A 13915-nucleotide genomic window follows, 5' to 3' on the forward strand; every position below is an offset into this window, starting at 1 on the left:
TTTAGGGCTTGGCCGTGCTGTGTTTTTTTTTTTTTGTGCTTTAAAAGAACCTTATGACTTTTGCGCGAGAGGAAAATATGAGTTAGTGCTTTATCTATTGTGCACTGCCAGATAACCGGCGCAGTGAACAGCACCCACCGACGTTTATCAGACAGGAAGACGGGATTGTATTGAATATTGTACTTCTTTATTTTATTTATTTTGCTTTTCAAATGATTTTGTGAATGTTGCCCTTCGATGGACTTGGACAGAAACACTGCATGGACAAAAGTGTTGAGACACCTTGAAAATGAAACAATTTTTAAAAGTAAAAGTCCAAACCCTGCTGTGGATGAAAACATTTTTTCTTCCATTTCACTTCCCAGAGGATGTCCCAAAACTTTTTTTGTCCACGTGGTCATGTTTGCGATAACGTCATTTTTTTTTTTTTTTGTTTGCCTTGAGCTCGCCCAAATTTGCAAATGGCCTGCCGTTGTTCCTCGCCGCTCTCTATCGAAGCCATGATGTCGTCGCGCCGCCGTCGGAGCTGCACCCAGTTCAGTTGTGCTCAGGGAAAACTGCAGCTGCGCTGTGCGCCGGCGACCCGCCGCTCGAGTTTCACGTTCACTCCCGAGCCATGTTTGCAAGTAGCAGCCATCGTGTTACTCTTACCAGTCGGATTACATTTTTACATGAGCTGTTTGATGAAGGTGTGATGCTGCATTCAAGAGCACTGGGAAATCCGAAATACTGACTTTCCATTTTCTAGAATGCGGCATTTAAAAAAAAAAAAAAAAAATGTTACTGATTGTGTCCGTAGTGATAATGGCCTTTGTTTTTTGGCAAGAGCAGCGCATTGTCAGCGCACATATCAGATTGTCATTCGATGCTATCCCTTTATCGTGAATATGTAGCCAAAGAACTCACACACGAGGCTCGGCAGAACTGGACGAGAAAGTGATGATACTTTGATAGATTTTGTATGATTTGATATGATCGTTATTGTGAGTTGCCATCTTTTTTGGGGGGGGGGGCGTATTTATCTCCTCTCCCGAGAGTGCTGCTGCCGAATATCTAAATATGACCATCCATCCATTTTTAAATGGACTACGATCCTTCAGGAGATTTGTGACGTTGTGATGTTTTGTTTGCTTTTTTTTTTTTTTTTTTTCCTGCTTTTTGGATGGCGGTGACATGCTTTGTGAGCTCTTCTACGTATTTCAAGTCACTGCATGGAGGACAACCTGTATATTTCCAGAACTTTCAAACCGAACTGACTTTGTCCTGTGCACACCCCCTTGGTTATTTTAGCGTGTCTTTAGATGCATGTTGTCTTAGTGGACTGTCTTACAAAGTCTGTTATTTATTTATTTTTCAAAAAATGAGTGTGTCAAATCTATTGAATCTCCACATTTCATGATCCTCCCCCAAAAAATGAGTTTTTAGAATTCCATGTTTTTCTCAGAGGAAAATAAGTGTCATTCACAAAAAAAAAAACGTTTATATGTAAGGGCTTAATCTGATTATTCATGATGACCCTGTATGCTGTACATAGTGAGATGGATTGCTATGCATTTTTTTTGGGGGGGGCACGAAAAAAAAAAAAAAAAGTGTATCAATTGGAATGTTGTACCTGGAATTGATGTACGCTTTTTTTTTTTTCTATTTGAACGAAACTCCTCTCAATTATTGTTGACAATTTGAGTGACGTGATTGAGGAATGTGCTGTACTGCGGGCAGATGCTTCGTGATCATACTTCCTCTGGGCTTTCTGTGTCTTTTCTTTTGAATGAAATGCTTAAAAGGCTTGTGTACATAGAATGTGAATCGAAATGATCATTTTCAAAGTATTTACAAAAGTTTTGCTCTTCTGGCTCGAGGGAGAGGATGAGCGGAGTGTGTGTGTGTGAGTGTGTGTGCTTCCGAGTGTTGATTGTATAGTCTTTGGAATGTTCCGATAGGGGCGGGAAAAAAAAAATCCTCTTTTAGAGTTTTGTGCAGTCGAATGTTTCAGTGTTCCAGTACCACTTCAGTGTCAGTGAACAACGTTTAATGATCTCAGGCTTATGTTTTTTTTTTTTTGGGTGGGGCATTTTAAAGGAAGAAATCCAAAGCTGTGACAACTCTGAAACACTGTTATGGAATTGGAGTGGCTCTCATTGACTGCAGTATCATGTTAGTGTTGTGTAAAATCCGAACCGATTCTGGCACTTTTTGTCACCGAATGGAGTTTCAGTTCTGCAAACAAATTTTAGTTAGTTGTGACTTTTTTTTATTTATTTTTTTTTATGTGCATCAATAAAATACGATGACCTTTGTCGTCATATGTTTTCGTGTTGTACATCTCTGATACAACAATTCGATATTTATCTGGATATAATTTAATAGTGTTGAATGTGAATGATTCATCTCAAATTATTTTTTAGTTTTTGAATTTAATTTTGAATTTTTTAATTATTTTTTTTGTGATCAAAAAGTGCGTTTAATCAGCTAAAAATAATGCGACAACTTTCCTTAATTACCAAAACAAATATAAAAATGTTTAAGGTCTGACTTAGATCTTCAGCTATTGTTTGTCAGAACTGAAACTCTTAACACGGTGCTTGTGATCGTATCTCGCCGTCCCCCCCCGCGTTGGTCTCCGTCCATCTGATGCGCCACCGTCACGCCCGACGACACCCTCGCGTCTGCCGCTCTGATGCTTATGACTTTGTGTGTCCATGGGGCTTGTATATCGGATGCCTTCGACAATCATGTGCACATATCAGTTACCATGACGACACGGGCTGGATTGTCTTTTGTGATTATTTTTTTTTTTTCTCCTGGAATAAATCCCGAATGATCACTAAAAACATCTTTTCCTTTCTTTTTTTCCAAATTTTACGATGCATGCATATTCACTCTTAATTATAATTGTGCTTTTTTTTTTCTCCCCCCACCAGCAGGCTTCGGGCTCCATTCATGTCGCAATATGGCCGAGTTTACCATCACTATGCTGGATAGAGCGTCGAAGGTATTTGGTGTGAAACAGATGTTGAGCAGATGCCGCAAACTCTCAAGGCAATTGTTACCTTTATTGGCTCCAGTTGGAATTTTGCATTTGAAAGCCGCGAATGCAGACGGTGCTTCCTCTGACTAAAATCTTGACTAATACTCCGCTGTTTAGACGTGTCGCTATTACACTCCCCAAAAATATTTGTAGGCGTGTTTATCTGCTGCTTCATTTCCATTTAGTTTTCATTTGAAATGTTTGATGTATAATTTGGACTGCAGGTTATGAGGAGCAAGTGACTGACGACGATAAAAATAAATAAATAAACAAAAAATCAGGTTTTAGCTCAAATTTGTATCATATTTGCGCCCTCTATTTAATTTCCAATGTGACTGAAAACTTCCCCGTCAAAATATTTGAACTCCCCTCCATATGTTTTCTCATCCTCAATTGTTACGGTACTTCTTGTGACTTGATATGTCTGAATGATTTACAAATGCTTGTAAATTTTCCAGATTATTTTTTTTTTTTGCTTGCAGGTTAAACTCGGACAAAAAAAAAAAAAAAATGAAAGAAGATCCTCTTTCCTCTCCAGGGTATTCGTGGGAAGTCAAGATGCGGAGGTGATGTATTTTCCCTGCATTACATCTCCAAATGTCCTCGGCTGGCGTTTCAGCATGTGTCCAATTTTTCAACGTTTACTCCATAATGCATGATTAGTTCCACTTTTCGCTTTCCGAAATGTCATTTTTACACAAAGCGGCACGAATACTGAAAGCTACCATACATAAAATGCATCTGAGACGCCGTAATCACCCTCAGTCCCCATCCAGGCCGAATTAGAGGAATATCTCGCCGACGTCCTGCTGTTCTTGCCCCCTCACAAACACATTCCATTCACTTGATGAACCAGACATGCACACCATTCCTCTCCCTGAATACTCCACACATTTGAGCGTATCCTCTGACCTACAATTCTCCAAACATATGCGGCCCGCGTAATAATGTCGGGCAGAGCGATTCAATTCAAATCTATGCGGTGCGCTGAGCAGGTTGAATTAATACAAAAAAAAAAGTGCTGGATCTAAATATTTTTAAACCTGTACATACTTCACTCATTTTGGTCCAAATGCAATTTTATCGTACAAAAAAAAAAATATTCACATTCCATCTAGTTCATTGTGCACTTGAAAACATCAACATGATACTTTGCAGCCCATTAGATGACTTTGTAAAGTGACGTAAGATTTGATTCTAGTGACACTGGATATAAAGAAGGTCAAAAATTCTATGAGCAGAGTTGATTCAATTCTTGACATCAAACGTAAGAAGCATTTTGGATAAATGTCAGCAAAGCCCACAGTGACACAATCCTCGTTTTCGAGTGCCGTCGAATTAAATGCGACTCCAATCGTCTCACCGCTGCGCTTGTTTACGCAGAGTTTAACGACGCTGAACGTCAATGGCATTCCAAGCCGACCCACTCGGCCGTCTGTGATTGGACGAAAGATGAGCGAGGAAGACCTCAACGCTATCGGAAAGAGGCAAGTGCGACCGCTTTGATTCTCTTTCAGGAGGTCTGCTTTTGTGATTTTGTCCCGGAAAACTTGGGTGGAGGCCAAATTTGTGTTCTAGTCATCCGGTCGACCTACAACAACCTACGTTTTTGTTCCATGGAATTGTATTTATCTCATCCCAACACTTTATCATCTTCATTTCCTCGCGTTTCTTCTGCGCTGCTTCCAGTGGATGAATGTTTGATTTATTTATTTTTTTTAGATTTTTTTGGTCCAATCTGAATCGTGCTGCCATGTTGCTTGTTCTTTTGAGAAAATGTGGGTCGAAAAAAATATATTATAATTCACTGCCAGCCATTTTAAAGAATTTTCTGGACCCGCAGCGTGTTGTGTTGAATGTCTATGTCGCCCAATTTGGTTTAATTTTGACCAAATTGCATAATCGTGGTGGCATAAAAAGTCCCCACTGAAGGCCCACGCACCAACTACCTCAATGAGGGTTTTTGCCCAGAAAGACCGCCCAGCAGTCCCTGACAGTCCACTTTGACAAGCAGCTTTCACGTGATCCATCACAGTTGCATTCTCTGTCGAAGGGCGGGGCTGCCGTATCGCCCCGGCGGAGGTTCTTCCTGCGTGATGGTGTTGAAGCGATGTCCTGACTGGCGCTCGGCCGCCTTGAGCCTCACCAGCAGGTCCTTCGCCTCCTGCTCGGCCTTGCGCGCGGCCTTCCGGGCGTTCCTCAGGGAGCGCTTGACCTTGCGTACACGCCCCTTCAGCTGCTTGTTCCTGCGCTCGGCAGCGGCCAGGCGGTCCTGCAGCTCGCGGCCTCGCTCCTCCTCGTCAAATAGCGCCGCCTGCATGGAGGAGCACAGCAGCTGCGGGGGGGTGGGGGGGGGGGGTGAGCGCAGGGTTAGCCGACGGTCTGCTTGTTTGTTTGCCTCACAAACTGGAGGACTTACCTCTCAGCGGCTGGTTGTGTAAGTCATGTGAATTACCCAGCATGCACTTGGAGTAAATTACTCTTCTTCTTTCATCACTATGCACCACAAATACGATCTTCTTACTGTCTGATGTTTTTTTTTTGTTCACTAAGGCTGAAGGATCAACAATGCTACCTCAAAAAGGACACAATGATTGTAAATTGAACGCAAACAAAATTCAACTTTTGTTTTCTTACACTGGCCAGTCTTTCTCATAGGGTCCCAAGAAGGATCTCTGTGGGACACCCAAAACACACACACGCACACACACGCAGCATCTGTCAAAACATCCGTGTACTACCTGCCAGCTGTTCAAGCATCATCTGCACAAACGCTGTTTAAGGCACGCAGGCAAGTGCAACATTTGAGGAATCAGTACACCAAAGAAGCTGCGACGTGCGGTTTTCCGAACCGCGACGGCGTAGAAACCCAATCGGACTCGTCTTTAAATCTCCATCGATCGGATCTCCAGGCAGTCGTTGTTGTACCAAAGTAATGACTTTTAATATAGTTGCTTGAGGTGCACCGGGAAGGATTGAAACGTTCCCTCGTCTACTATTTTGGGGATTGACAACCTCTCAAGCCTCTGAAAAGCCACATCAAATATTTACGAGGGCCATAAAAGATTTTTGGGAGCTTGAGCAATCCCCGCAAAGTCCCTAATCAGTGCACGTTAAATGTTAATGTGCTGATTAAGGACTTTGTTCCAAACTAGCTCCGACTTCTCCATTATTGCATTACGCTGCATAACAAACGATGTGCCTTCAAGGGGTCCGGGGGGGAATAGTGGCTTATCTTTCAGTCGAAAGATTACATGGTGTCCTCGAACAAAAGCTTAATGAAGGGTCTTGAATGTAGAGGAAGTCTCGTGTGTGTCCTTCAGGGGGTGTCTGGTTCCCACAATGGTAGAACAACAACACCCCCCCCCCGCACTCAACTTTAGGGGTTCAATGATGAAAACGCTTTCTACATTTTGTAAACTGTCAGGTGACGAAAATTCTAGGTCTCTTCAAAAAGGGGCTTCGTGAATTCCTGAACACCTGGTTGGCAACCTGCCTCGCCCTGACACTCGCTTTTTTGACTTTTGACGCACCCAGTTGGAGTTTTCCCATGGGGACTAAAATTTTAACCTCACTTCCAATGTAGATTTGAAAGCAATTTATTCCATTGTTTGTGTACACCAGTAGTGTGCTACAGATTTCAAATTTCAACTAATCAAGGAAGAAGCACGGGTTGCTATAGCAACAAGCTACAGAAAATGGTCAACTTGTGTGCAGGAGCGCAGTTGGTGGTGGGAATGGGAGGGGAATCTCCACCCCGGACTTTTACAGCCAATAAAACAATTCAATTCCCTTTTTAGCGTGTTGTGACTTGTTTTCCCGAGCTGCCCGTGAGCAGTTTGCAGAAGACCAAAAAAAATGCACTAATGAGCCTGCAAGAGGCGAAATGTTAACCGTTTTGTTACCTAGAGCATGTTAGCTTGATTAGTTTCTTCTGAGCAATTTTTTTCCACGCCAGTGACATTGAATCTAACGCCTTACCCTGCTGTCTTCCACAGTGTCCCACTCGGGGCTGAAAGTGTGGAACGGCTGGCTCCCCTGGGTGCAGTTGGAGAACTGGAAGAGGCTGGAGAAGGTGCGGCGGTTCTCTGCCGTGTCGGGGAAAATGGCGTCCTGGAAGTTGACGCCGTGGGGCAGGATGTTGTAGTTCTCGTCCATCCTGGTGGGGAAATTGCCAACGTTGGGAAAGGATGTCACGCGTCTGGTGGGATACGTTGTTGCCATTTATGACTTCTTCCCAATCACTTACTCCCCTTTTATGTTGAATATTTGACACCGTTAGTTTGTAAGTTGTTTTTTTCTAGAGCAACCAAATCACCTAATTTACAATCACACCAACTTGTTAGTGGAAACAGTTCAAATCATCTAGCGGAAACGAAAAAAAAATATTGAATTTAATTCAAACTATTGCAGAATTGCTCTGCCCTAAAAAAAAAAAAACAGTTCATGCAAACACTACCTGCCTACCTGAGGAAGAAGAAATAAGAGTAGTTCTCCATCACTGTGTGAGACTGACACGAGAGGTAGCCCAGGCCGGTGAAATTAAGTCGGGACCCCGCCGGGACCTCCAGCATGCTCCCCCAGGCTTGATCGCACAGCAGCTCCACCTCAGCCGAGTACAGAAGCCCTTCCTCCGCGCCCTCGTAGCCGTAACCGAAGCCGACGGGCAGCGAGTTGTACAGGCTGTCCACCCCAGCGCCCAGACGCTCCCGGTGGATGGCCAGAACCCGCGCGTACACGATGATCTCGGCCAGCTCCGCGCGGCATCCTTCGCTCAGTGGCCGCCACTCGGACGGCAGCTGGCAGCCGTGCGTCAAAACGCCAAGCAGCGCGAGGAAAAGAACAGTGAAAGTCATCACGACCCTTGACTGCGTTCCAACTTGCAAATGCAATTACAATCGGACGATAAGAAACATCAAAAGTGGCAATCTTAAATTGCTCTGCTCCATGAATTGGAAAAGTTGCATTTAAAGAACGTGCAATGAACCTGCTCCTTTAGTGCAAAACTTTGACGGTCAACTCCAAAGTGTCCATCTCACACGCCTCCTCCTCCAAGAGAAGCGCCGGTGCTGCATTCACAGACTCGTGGAAAAGTGGGTCAAGTGAACTGTTGAGGGAGATTGTTGCGTTCAAGGACAACTAGGTAGTAACTCGTTAAACTAAATGTTATATACGTATTTGAATTTTAGGATACAAAATAAGCCAAAAGTATTAATGTAATTTAAAAACAAATAATTATATTGGATATACTCTGAATGTCCTCCTTTAACATTATGACGTTTGCAGGACACACAACACGAACTTATTCCCATATGCGTCATTATATATAAAAGCTGCCCAGATGAACCTTTTTTTTAAATGATAGTAGTGTCGTCCAAGGGTCCGGGTTCCAAAATGTGTTGAGGGGCACGTGTTAGGGTTTCTTGGGCGGTTTAGGGATTCAAAGTAAGGTTTCAAAACAGAGAAGGGTTTAAATAAGGTTTCTGGTCAATGTTCCTTCTGCCTTCCTTCATACCGTCGGCCTTTATTTATTCTCGCCTTAAATAAGTTTATTGGAGGAAAAAAAACACTGTACCTACTTTTTATCCACCCGCGCATTACGTTTCCCGTTTTTTTTGCATCACTGCCATCTAGTGGATTTTAAACGGATTATCAACGTCGTTGAATAATAAATAAAATAAAAAATTAAATAATTTTAAATGCGTTGTCTATCGCTAACCTATGGTAACGCATTAGTAAAGCCATAAAAACTGTAAATATGCAACATATTTGCGAGGATTAGTTGGTGGCGCGACGTTAGGGATTGTCGTAAACCGGGGATCCACTGTCTCGTAGATGCAGCGGACATCCTATTTTTACGTCACTTCAAGGAAATGGATTTCACCAAGTGCGCGTAGCTTGTAACAGGAAAAGGGGACAAAGCTGTCTTCAGAATAAAATATTTCTGCGGTCTCACTCCCTCGTCGAATGGCGGTGGATGGCTACATTTATCTTATTTTGAAGTCCCAAACCAGAAGTTGTTTTTAATTCAACGTTACACTTGACGTTAACCCAAAACCCAGAGCAGACGTTTCAGGGTTCATCAACAAAACAAGTCTTCTCCAAAATTCAGGTGTTGTTTACTTGCGTTCGAAACAAACGTCAAAAATTGCCTTTGGATCCCACTGGAGGTCAGTTTGAAACTCATTTAATGTTTCCCTGTGACGCAGTTTTGCTGAAATTTGTACGTTTCAAAGCGGTGTGAGCTGGTAAGCCTGAAACAGAAAGTAGATGACTTGCTTCGTCCAAAATCGAAATTCACTCTTCTTTTCGTCTGTACTGGACTTCTGTGGAATCTCCACTACGAAAATAACACAACACATTGAATGGGGTAGCAGCGGGGTAAAGGTTCACGATAACGAACTACAAAACTAAAGCTACATTTACACACGCATCCAAACATCTCAGTAAACAAGAAATTAATTTCAAAGAAACCTAAAACTGACACTTGACTGAGATATTTCTAGTTTACAATAGATTCTGAAGGAGAGGAGACAAACACTGTAGTCAGCCTTATTTTTTTTTTAAACATTATTTCAAGGTAGCAATTGAGTTGATGTGTTATGACGACCTCGGGGACCTGACTACGATGTCATGTGACTTTCTCAATCGATGAGATGTTTCTTCCTTGTTGCCGCCGCATGCTCAAGTCCTGAGTCACTTTTCTGACTTTGTAATTACAATTCATTGAGATAAGTCAATTAACCACATGGGAAATATAAAACCGCAAAATACTAGACAAAACAATGCCGTGTCAAACCAGTGTCACTGATACATCTATGACATTGTCACTTGAAACTTGGCTTGCAAGATGACGGAACTTTTCAAAGTTTGCGAGTCAGATGACTTCCCATCCATTCGCTTCCCTAACAATGTGATCACAATTTTATTTCTCGTCTTAGCATCATGGCTTCTGGAGTCCCCATAGTGAACGGGGACATCTCTCTCTCCCCCAGCTTGGTGGGAACGCCGGAAGAGGCCTTGTTCCAGATGAACATTCTTATCCAGGAAAACTGCAACCTGAAAGGTGAGAGAAGCTTGTGGACTCTTCATCTTCATTAGTTGTTGTTGTGAAAGTGTCCACTTAACCTGCTCCCCACCTCCCCCTCTATCCTAGAGGCACTGCATCAGATCAACCTGACGATGAAAGAGCGTTTCCAGGAGCTGTCCATGTGGCTCGAGAAGCAGCGGGAGGAGCGGGTCTTCCTGGAGAAGAAGCTTGGGGAGGCCCGGGTTCAGATGGATGCCCTGGTTGTTGAAAATGAGGAGCTGAGAAAGTCAGCTGGTGCTTTAGATGTCTCACAAGTGAGTGCACATGTCATACAGTAGGCATGTAGATAAAAAAAAAAAAAAGAGACAGTGTAATCCTGATTTTCACGAGGAGCATTCAACACGTCATTTCCAGGTAGCAGCTTCTCGTCACAGCGCCGTAGTGGACGCCTTGCATGCGCAGGTCAACCGACTCCAGGCGGAGAAGAACGACCTGGTGGCTCTGAACTCTGAACTGCATCTGAAGATCGACCAGAACCCCCATGAGGATTCCTTCATCGAGGTCATCACTGTGTCGGTAAGGAGAAGAAAAAAAGATTGTACCTTGAAGCAGAGTTCAGTTTATCATGTCTTAACTTGCAAATTTTAGTTCGACCTTGTCCTTTTTAAAGTTCAACCGTGTCTTTTCAGGACGACGGCGACGTGAGCATGAAGGGCGCCGGAAAGTGCGGCAATCATCCCAACGCGAGCATGACGGCGTCCCGTCTGGACAGCGAGGAAGTGACCGTCAGCCACCTGCTGCAGTCCCTCAGGAACGAGACCCAGCGAGCCGAGCGGCTGCAGGCCGAGCTGCAGTCTACCGTTGACTTGTAAAGTGCACGCCGTGTAGTTCAAACACTCCCAACATATTTCCAGGGGAAAAAAATGTTGAAACATTTGTGTAATATTGATGTTATTTAATAGGGGAAAATGCTTAATAAATCATAAGATAATAAAATATACTAATAATTGATATTTTTTAAAGAAGAATCATGTGGCAATTTTTCATTTAACTTATTCCATGGAAAAACAAAATTTATATTTGAGAATAAAACGAGAGATACAAACGAACCCCTCTTTCAGCGCTGCTGCAGTACCATGAAATTGCCACAAGATGATGCCAAAGCACAACATGAAGCTCCTCAATTAACACCAACATGGTGTCAAATTAATGTTTGTATTGCTTTGAGCTCAATAAAGTGTTGCATTTTTATTTTTGGTTAGAAACAAATCAAAAGATTTTAACCCCCTGATGGAGGCCACTTTTTTCAGATCATGCATCAATGCTTTTTTACGTTCTTGCACAGGATAAGAACGATGGAGGAAAAGAGGAGCAATCATGTTGCCGTAATGACGCAGACCAACATGACAGAGGGGACCGGAGACAATTCGAAGAAGGACGAGGTAGTTATTACACGTTTTTTGTTTTGGTGTGAGACGGTAAATTCACTTTTATTTTCCAGCTGGTGCAGTGTTGTCATGACAACCTGTCAAAAGCAGAACTTCAAAATATAAGTTTTCTAAATAACATTTTTCATCTCCTGTGGCACACCTGATGGATTCTCACAACACAGTGGTTGGCAATCACATGATCTAAATGTTTGTCTTGCGTTCCAGGTGGCATCCGAGTTCCTCAAATCGCAGATGATGTTGCTGTGTAAAGAGCTACAGCAGGCCCGGAGCAAGCTGGATGAAGCGGACGGCATGAAGAAGAACCTGCAGGACCGGTTTGTTCACATTTATCTTGAAGGAAAGCTCCACTTAAAGGATGGCACAACCAACGCTTCCTCTCGGCTCTCCTAGCTGTCGCGGGGTGGAGAACGACGTGGCCTGTCTGAAGGCGCAGCTGGCCGACACGCAGGCGGTCAAAACGGAGAACGAGCAGCTCAAGCTGAAACTCGACAGCTTTCAGGCGCAGAATTTGTTTGTGCAGAAGAAGGTTGCGGAGGAGAGGTCCGTGAGCACGTGTTCTCATTCGGGATTGAAGGTACATGTCTTTAAAATCCGAGGCTTGACAGACTTCATGCTGGGTTCATCGCAGGACCAACATGGCCCAGCTGAAGGACGCCTACACCAAATTGTTTGAAGATTACAATGAGCTCCAGGAAGAGAGGAACAGGAGAGAGGTGATGTTTGTATGTGAAGACACCCCAGCACCCGTCTTTCCAAAAAGTATAAGCATTCCCAGACATACAGGCGTCTCGTAAGCACACATTGAATCGAATTTCAATGTCAAATCCAGATGGAGGTTGAAAATGATCGATTCTGGTCCTGCATATGCGGCGGAATTTCCATTTCTCCATCCATTTTCTATACCGCTTGTCCTCATTAGGATCCCATCTGTCTTTGAGACATCGTGGACTGGCCACCAGCCAATCACAGGGCTCATATTCACGCTGACACCTTCTGAGAATTTAGTCTTCAATTTAAACGAAACAAAACGAGTGGTGCAAGAGACACGAGTGGCGTTATTAATCGGTCAAATTATGGCGGCGCTGCAGGCTGAGCTGGTGGGCAGGGAGGTGGTGGACAATCTTCAAGGTCAGCTGAGCGCCGCAGAGGAGGCCCTGGCGACCAAGCAGGAGCACATCGACAGTTTGAAGCAGGAAATTTTCAAGAAGGAGAAGGAGCTGGAGACCATCTCTGTCTTGGAGGCGCAGGTGAGCACACTTTGCATTTTTTCTCGTCCTGTAGAACTCGGAGTTGTAAAATGGATTTTGTGTGTTTGAATTGCGGCGTTTACCCCCCGTCGTCTCCGCAGGCCGAGGTCTACTCCTCCGATTTCTACGCCGAGCGGGCGGCAAGGGAGAAACTGCACGAGGAGAGGGATCGTCTTGCTGTTCAGCTGGAGTACGTGAAGAAGCAGAACAACCACCTGCAAGAGGAGATGAGCCGGTATGCTAAAAGTTGGGGCGGGGGGGATGCACTGGAACTTTTAGTAGCAGCCGATGCAAAGCGACTACAGGCAGGAAATGAAATGAGATCTCAAATTTTTGTCAGGTGACTTATGATAGGAACCAAGCACGAAGACTGCCACAGCTTACCTCTAGTGTCCCATATGCCCAAAATAAAAATTGCTTGTATAGGTAACCTCAATATTTCCTCACTTGTGGAATTTCCCGTGTGTGTCCACAGGCAGAGGTTAGGCGACATGCAAAGGAGACATGTGACAAATCCAAACGCACGAGGGTCACCTTTAGTTTCAAGAGGTATGTCTGGGTGATGCTTCCGAGCAACCGCGTGGGAGGAAATACTGTCCACTCAGGATTTCCCGTGTCTTGCAGGCACTGACTGGCAGCATCAGGGCAGCATTCCTGAACACGTTTGTCCAAAGTGCAACGAAATCCTGCCAGATCTGGACTCCCTGCAGATCCACATCATGGACTGCATCAACTAGCCCCTCGTCATTCGGTGTTCATAATATTTTTGCACTTTAATCTCAGTCTTCCTCTGGTTGTACCTACTCTCTCCTGTGACGAGACTCAAGTCGTGGCTCGTTTGTCCGAAAAGTTGATATCCTTTTAGCATTTGATGTCATTTTGCAGTTTGTTTGCGTGAGTCAAAGCCAGCCGGGGGTGAAAAATTGAACCCGTTACTCTGGGCTTTTGTATTATCAGATATTTTTTTTTTCCCTTTGTGCCATCCGGCGCATGTATTCTATTACAAGCAGATGTCTTTGATTCGAGAAGCTCATCCCTCGACAATTTATCCGGCGCACTACTCCTGCAAAATCTAAATGGACAGCATTGTTCTGTAAATTTAAATAAACAAAATGTAATCAGGTCAGAGAGTTTGATTGTGAAGCAAGAGGACGTCAGT

At 43.9% G+C, this 13915-nt stretch overlaps 2 protein-coding genes across 6 annotated transcripts; one reads left to right on the plus strand and one right to left on the minus strand.

The window, feature by feature from the left end:
- Positions 1-4086: 4086 nt before the first annotated feature.
- On the minus strand, positions 4087-8244 carry ccdc3a (coiled-coil domain containing 3a). Its single transcript, XM_088282158.1, has 3 exons — positions 7496-8244; positions 7010-7187; positions 4087-5363 (listed from the first exon to the last, which is right to left on the minus strand). The coding sequence occupies exons 1-3, from the start codon at positions 7882-7884 to the stop codon at positions 5058-5060; spliced, it is 873 nt and encodes a 290-aa protein (XP_088138284.1). The 5' UTR covers positions 7885-8244; the 3' UTR covers positions 4087-5057.
- On the plus strand, positions 7204-13879 carry optn (optineurin). 5 transcript variants are annotated; one of them, XM_088282116.1, is made up of 13 exons: positions 7204-7232; positions 10024-10094; positions 10185-10372; positions 10473-10634; positions 10748-10926; positions 11404-11500; positions 11714-11823; positions 11900-12049; positions 12138-12231; positions 12598-12756; positions 12858-12991; positions 13232-13305; positions 13381-13879. In XM_088282116.1, the coding sequence occupies exons 1-13, from the start codon at positions 7219-7221 to the stop codon at positions 13491-13493; spliced, it is 1545 nt and encodes a 514-aa protein (XP_088138242.1). In that variant the 5' UTR covers positions 7204-7218; the 3' UTR covers positions 13494-13879. The 5 variants fall into 5 exon arrangements, with proteins under 5 accessions (XP_088138242.1, XP_088138250.1, XP_088138227.1 ...); XM_088282124.1 differs by lacking the exon at positions 7204-7232 and adding an exon at positions 8944-9198; XM_088282101.1 differs by lacking the exon at positions 7204-7232 and adding an exon at positions 8945-9198 and having other exon boundaries at positions 9970-10094.
- The last annotated feature ends 36 nt before the right edge of the window (positions 13880-13915 follow it).

The sequence above is a fragment of the Idiotropiscis lumnitzeri genome, chromosome 2, assembly GCF_059441095.1.
Source record: "Idiotropiscis lumnitzeri isolate Australia: NSW breed Sydney's pygmy pipehorse chromosome 2, RoL_Ilum_1.0, whole genome shotgun sequence".
NCBI classification, from domain to species: domain Eukaryota; kingdom Metazoa; phylum Chordata; class Actinopteri; order Syngnathiformes; family Syngnathidae; genus Idiotropiscis; species Idiotropiscis lumnitzeri.

Bases quoted from the DNA above. Each gene is read 5' to 3' on its own strand.
- ccdc3a (XM_088282158.1), bottom strand. From the start codon at position 7,884: ATGACTTTCACTGTTCTTTTCCTCGCGCTGCTTGGCGTTTTGACGCAC. The intron at 7,188-7,495 runs GTAGGCAGGTAG...TTTCCCCACCAG, and splicing joins TCTTATTTCTTCTTCCTCAG to GATGGACGAGAACTACAACA. The intron at 5,364-7,009 runs GTAAGGCGTTAG...ACCCCCCCGCAG, and splicing joins ACACTGTGGAAGACAGCAGG to CTGCTGTGCTCCTCCATGCA.
- optn (XM_088282101.1), top strand. From the start codon at position 9,974: ATGGCTTCTGGAGTCCCCATAGTGAACGGGGACATCTCTCTCTCCCCC. The intron at 10,635-10,747 runs GTAAGGAGAAGA...GTGTCTTTTCAG, and splicing joins TCGAGGTCATCACTGTGTCG to GACGACGGCGACGTGAGCAT. The intron at 11,824-11,899 runs GTTTGTTCACAT...CGGCTCTCCTAG, and splicing joins AAGAAGAACCTGCAGGACCG to CTGTCGCGGGGTGGAGAACG.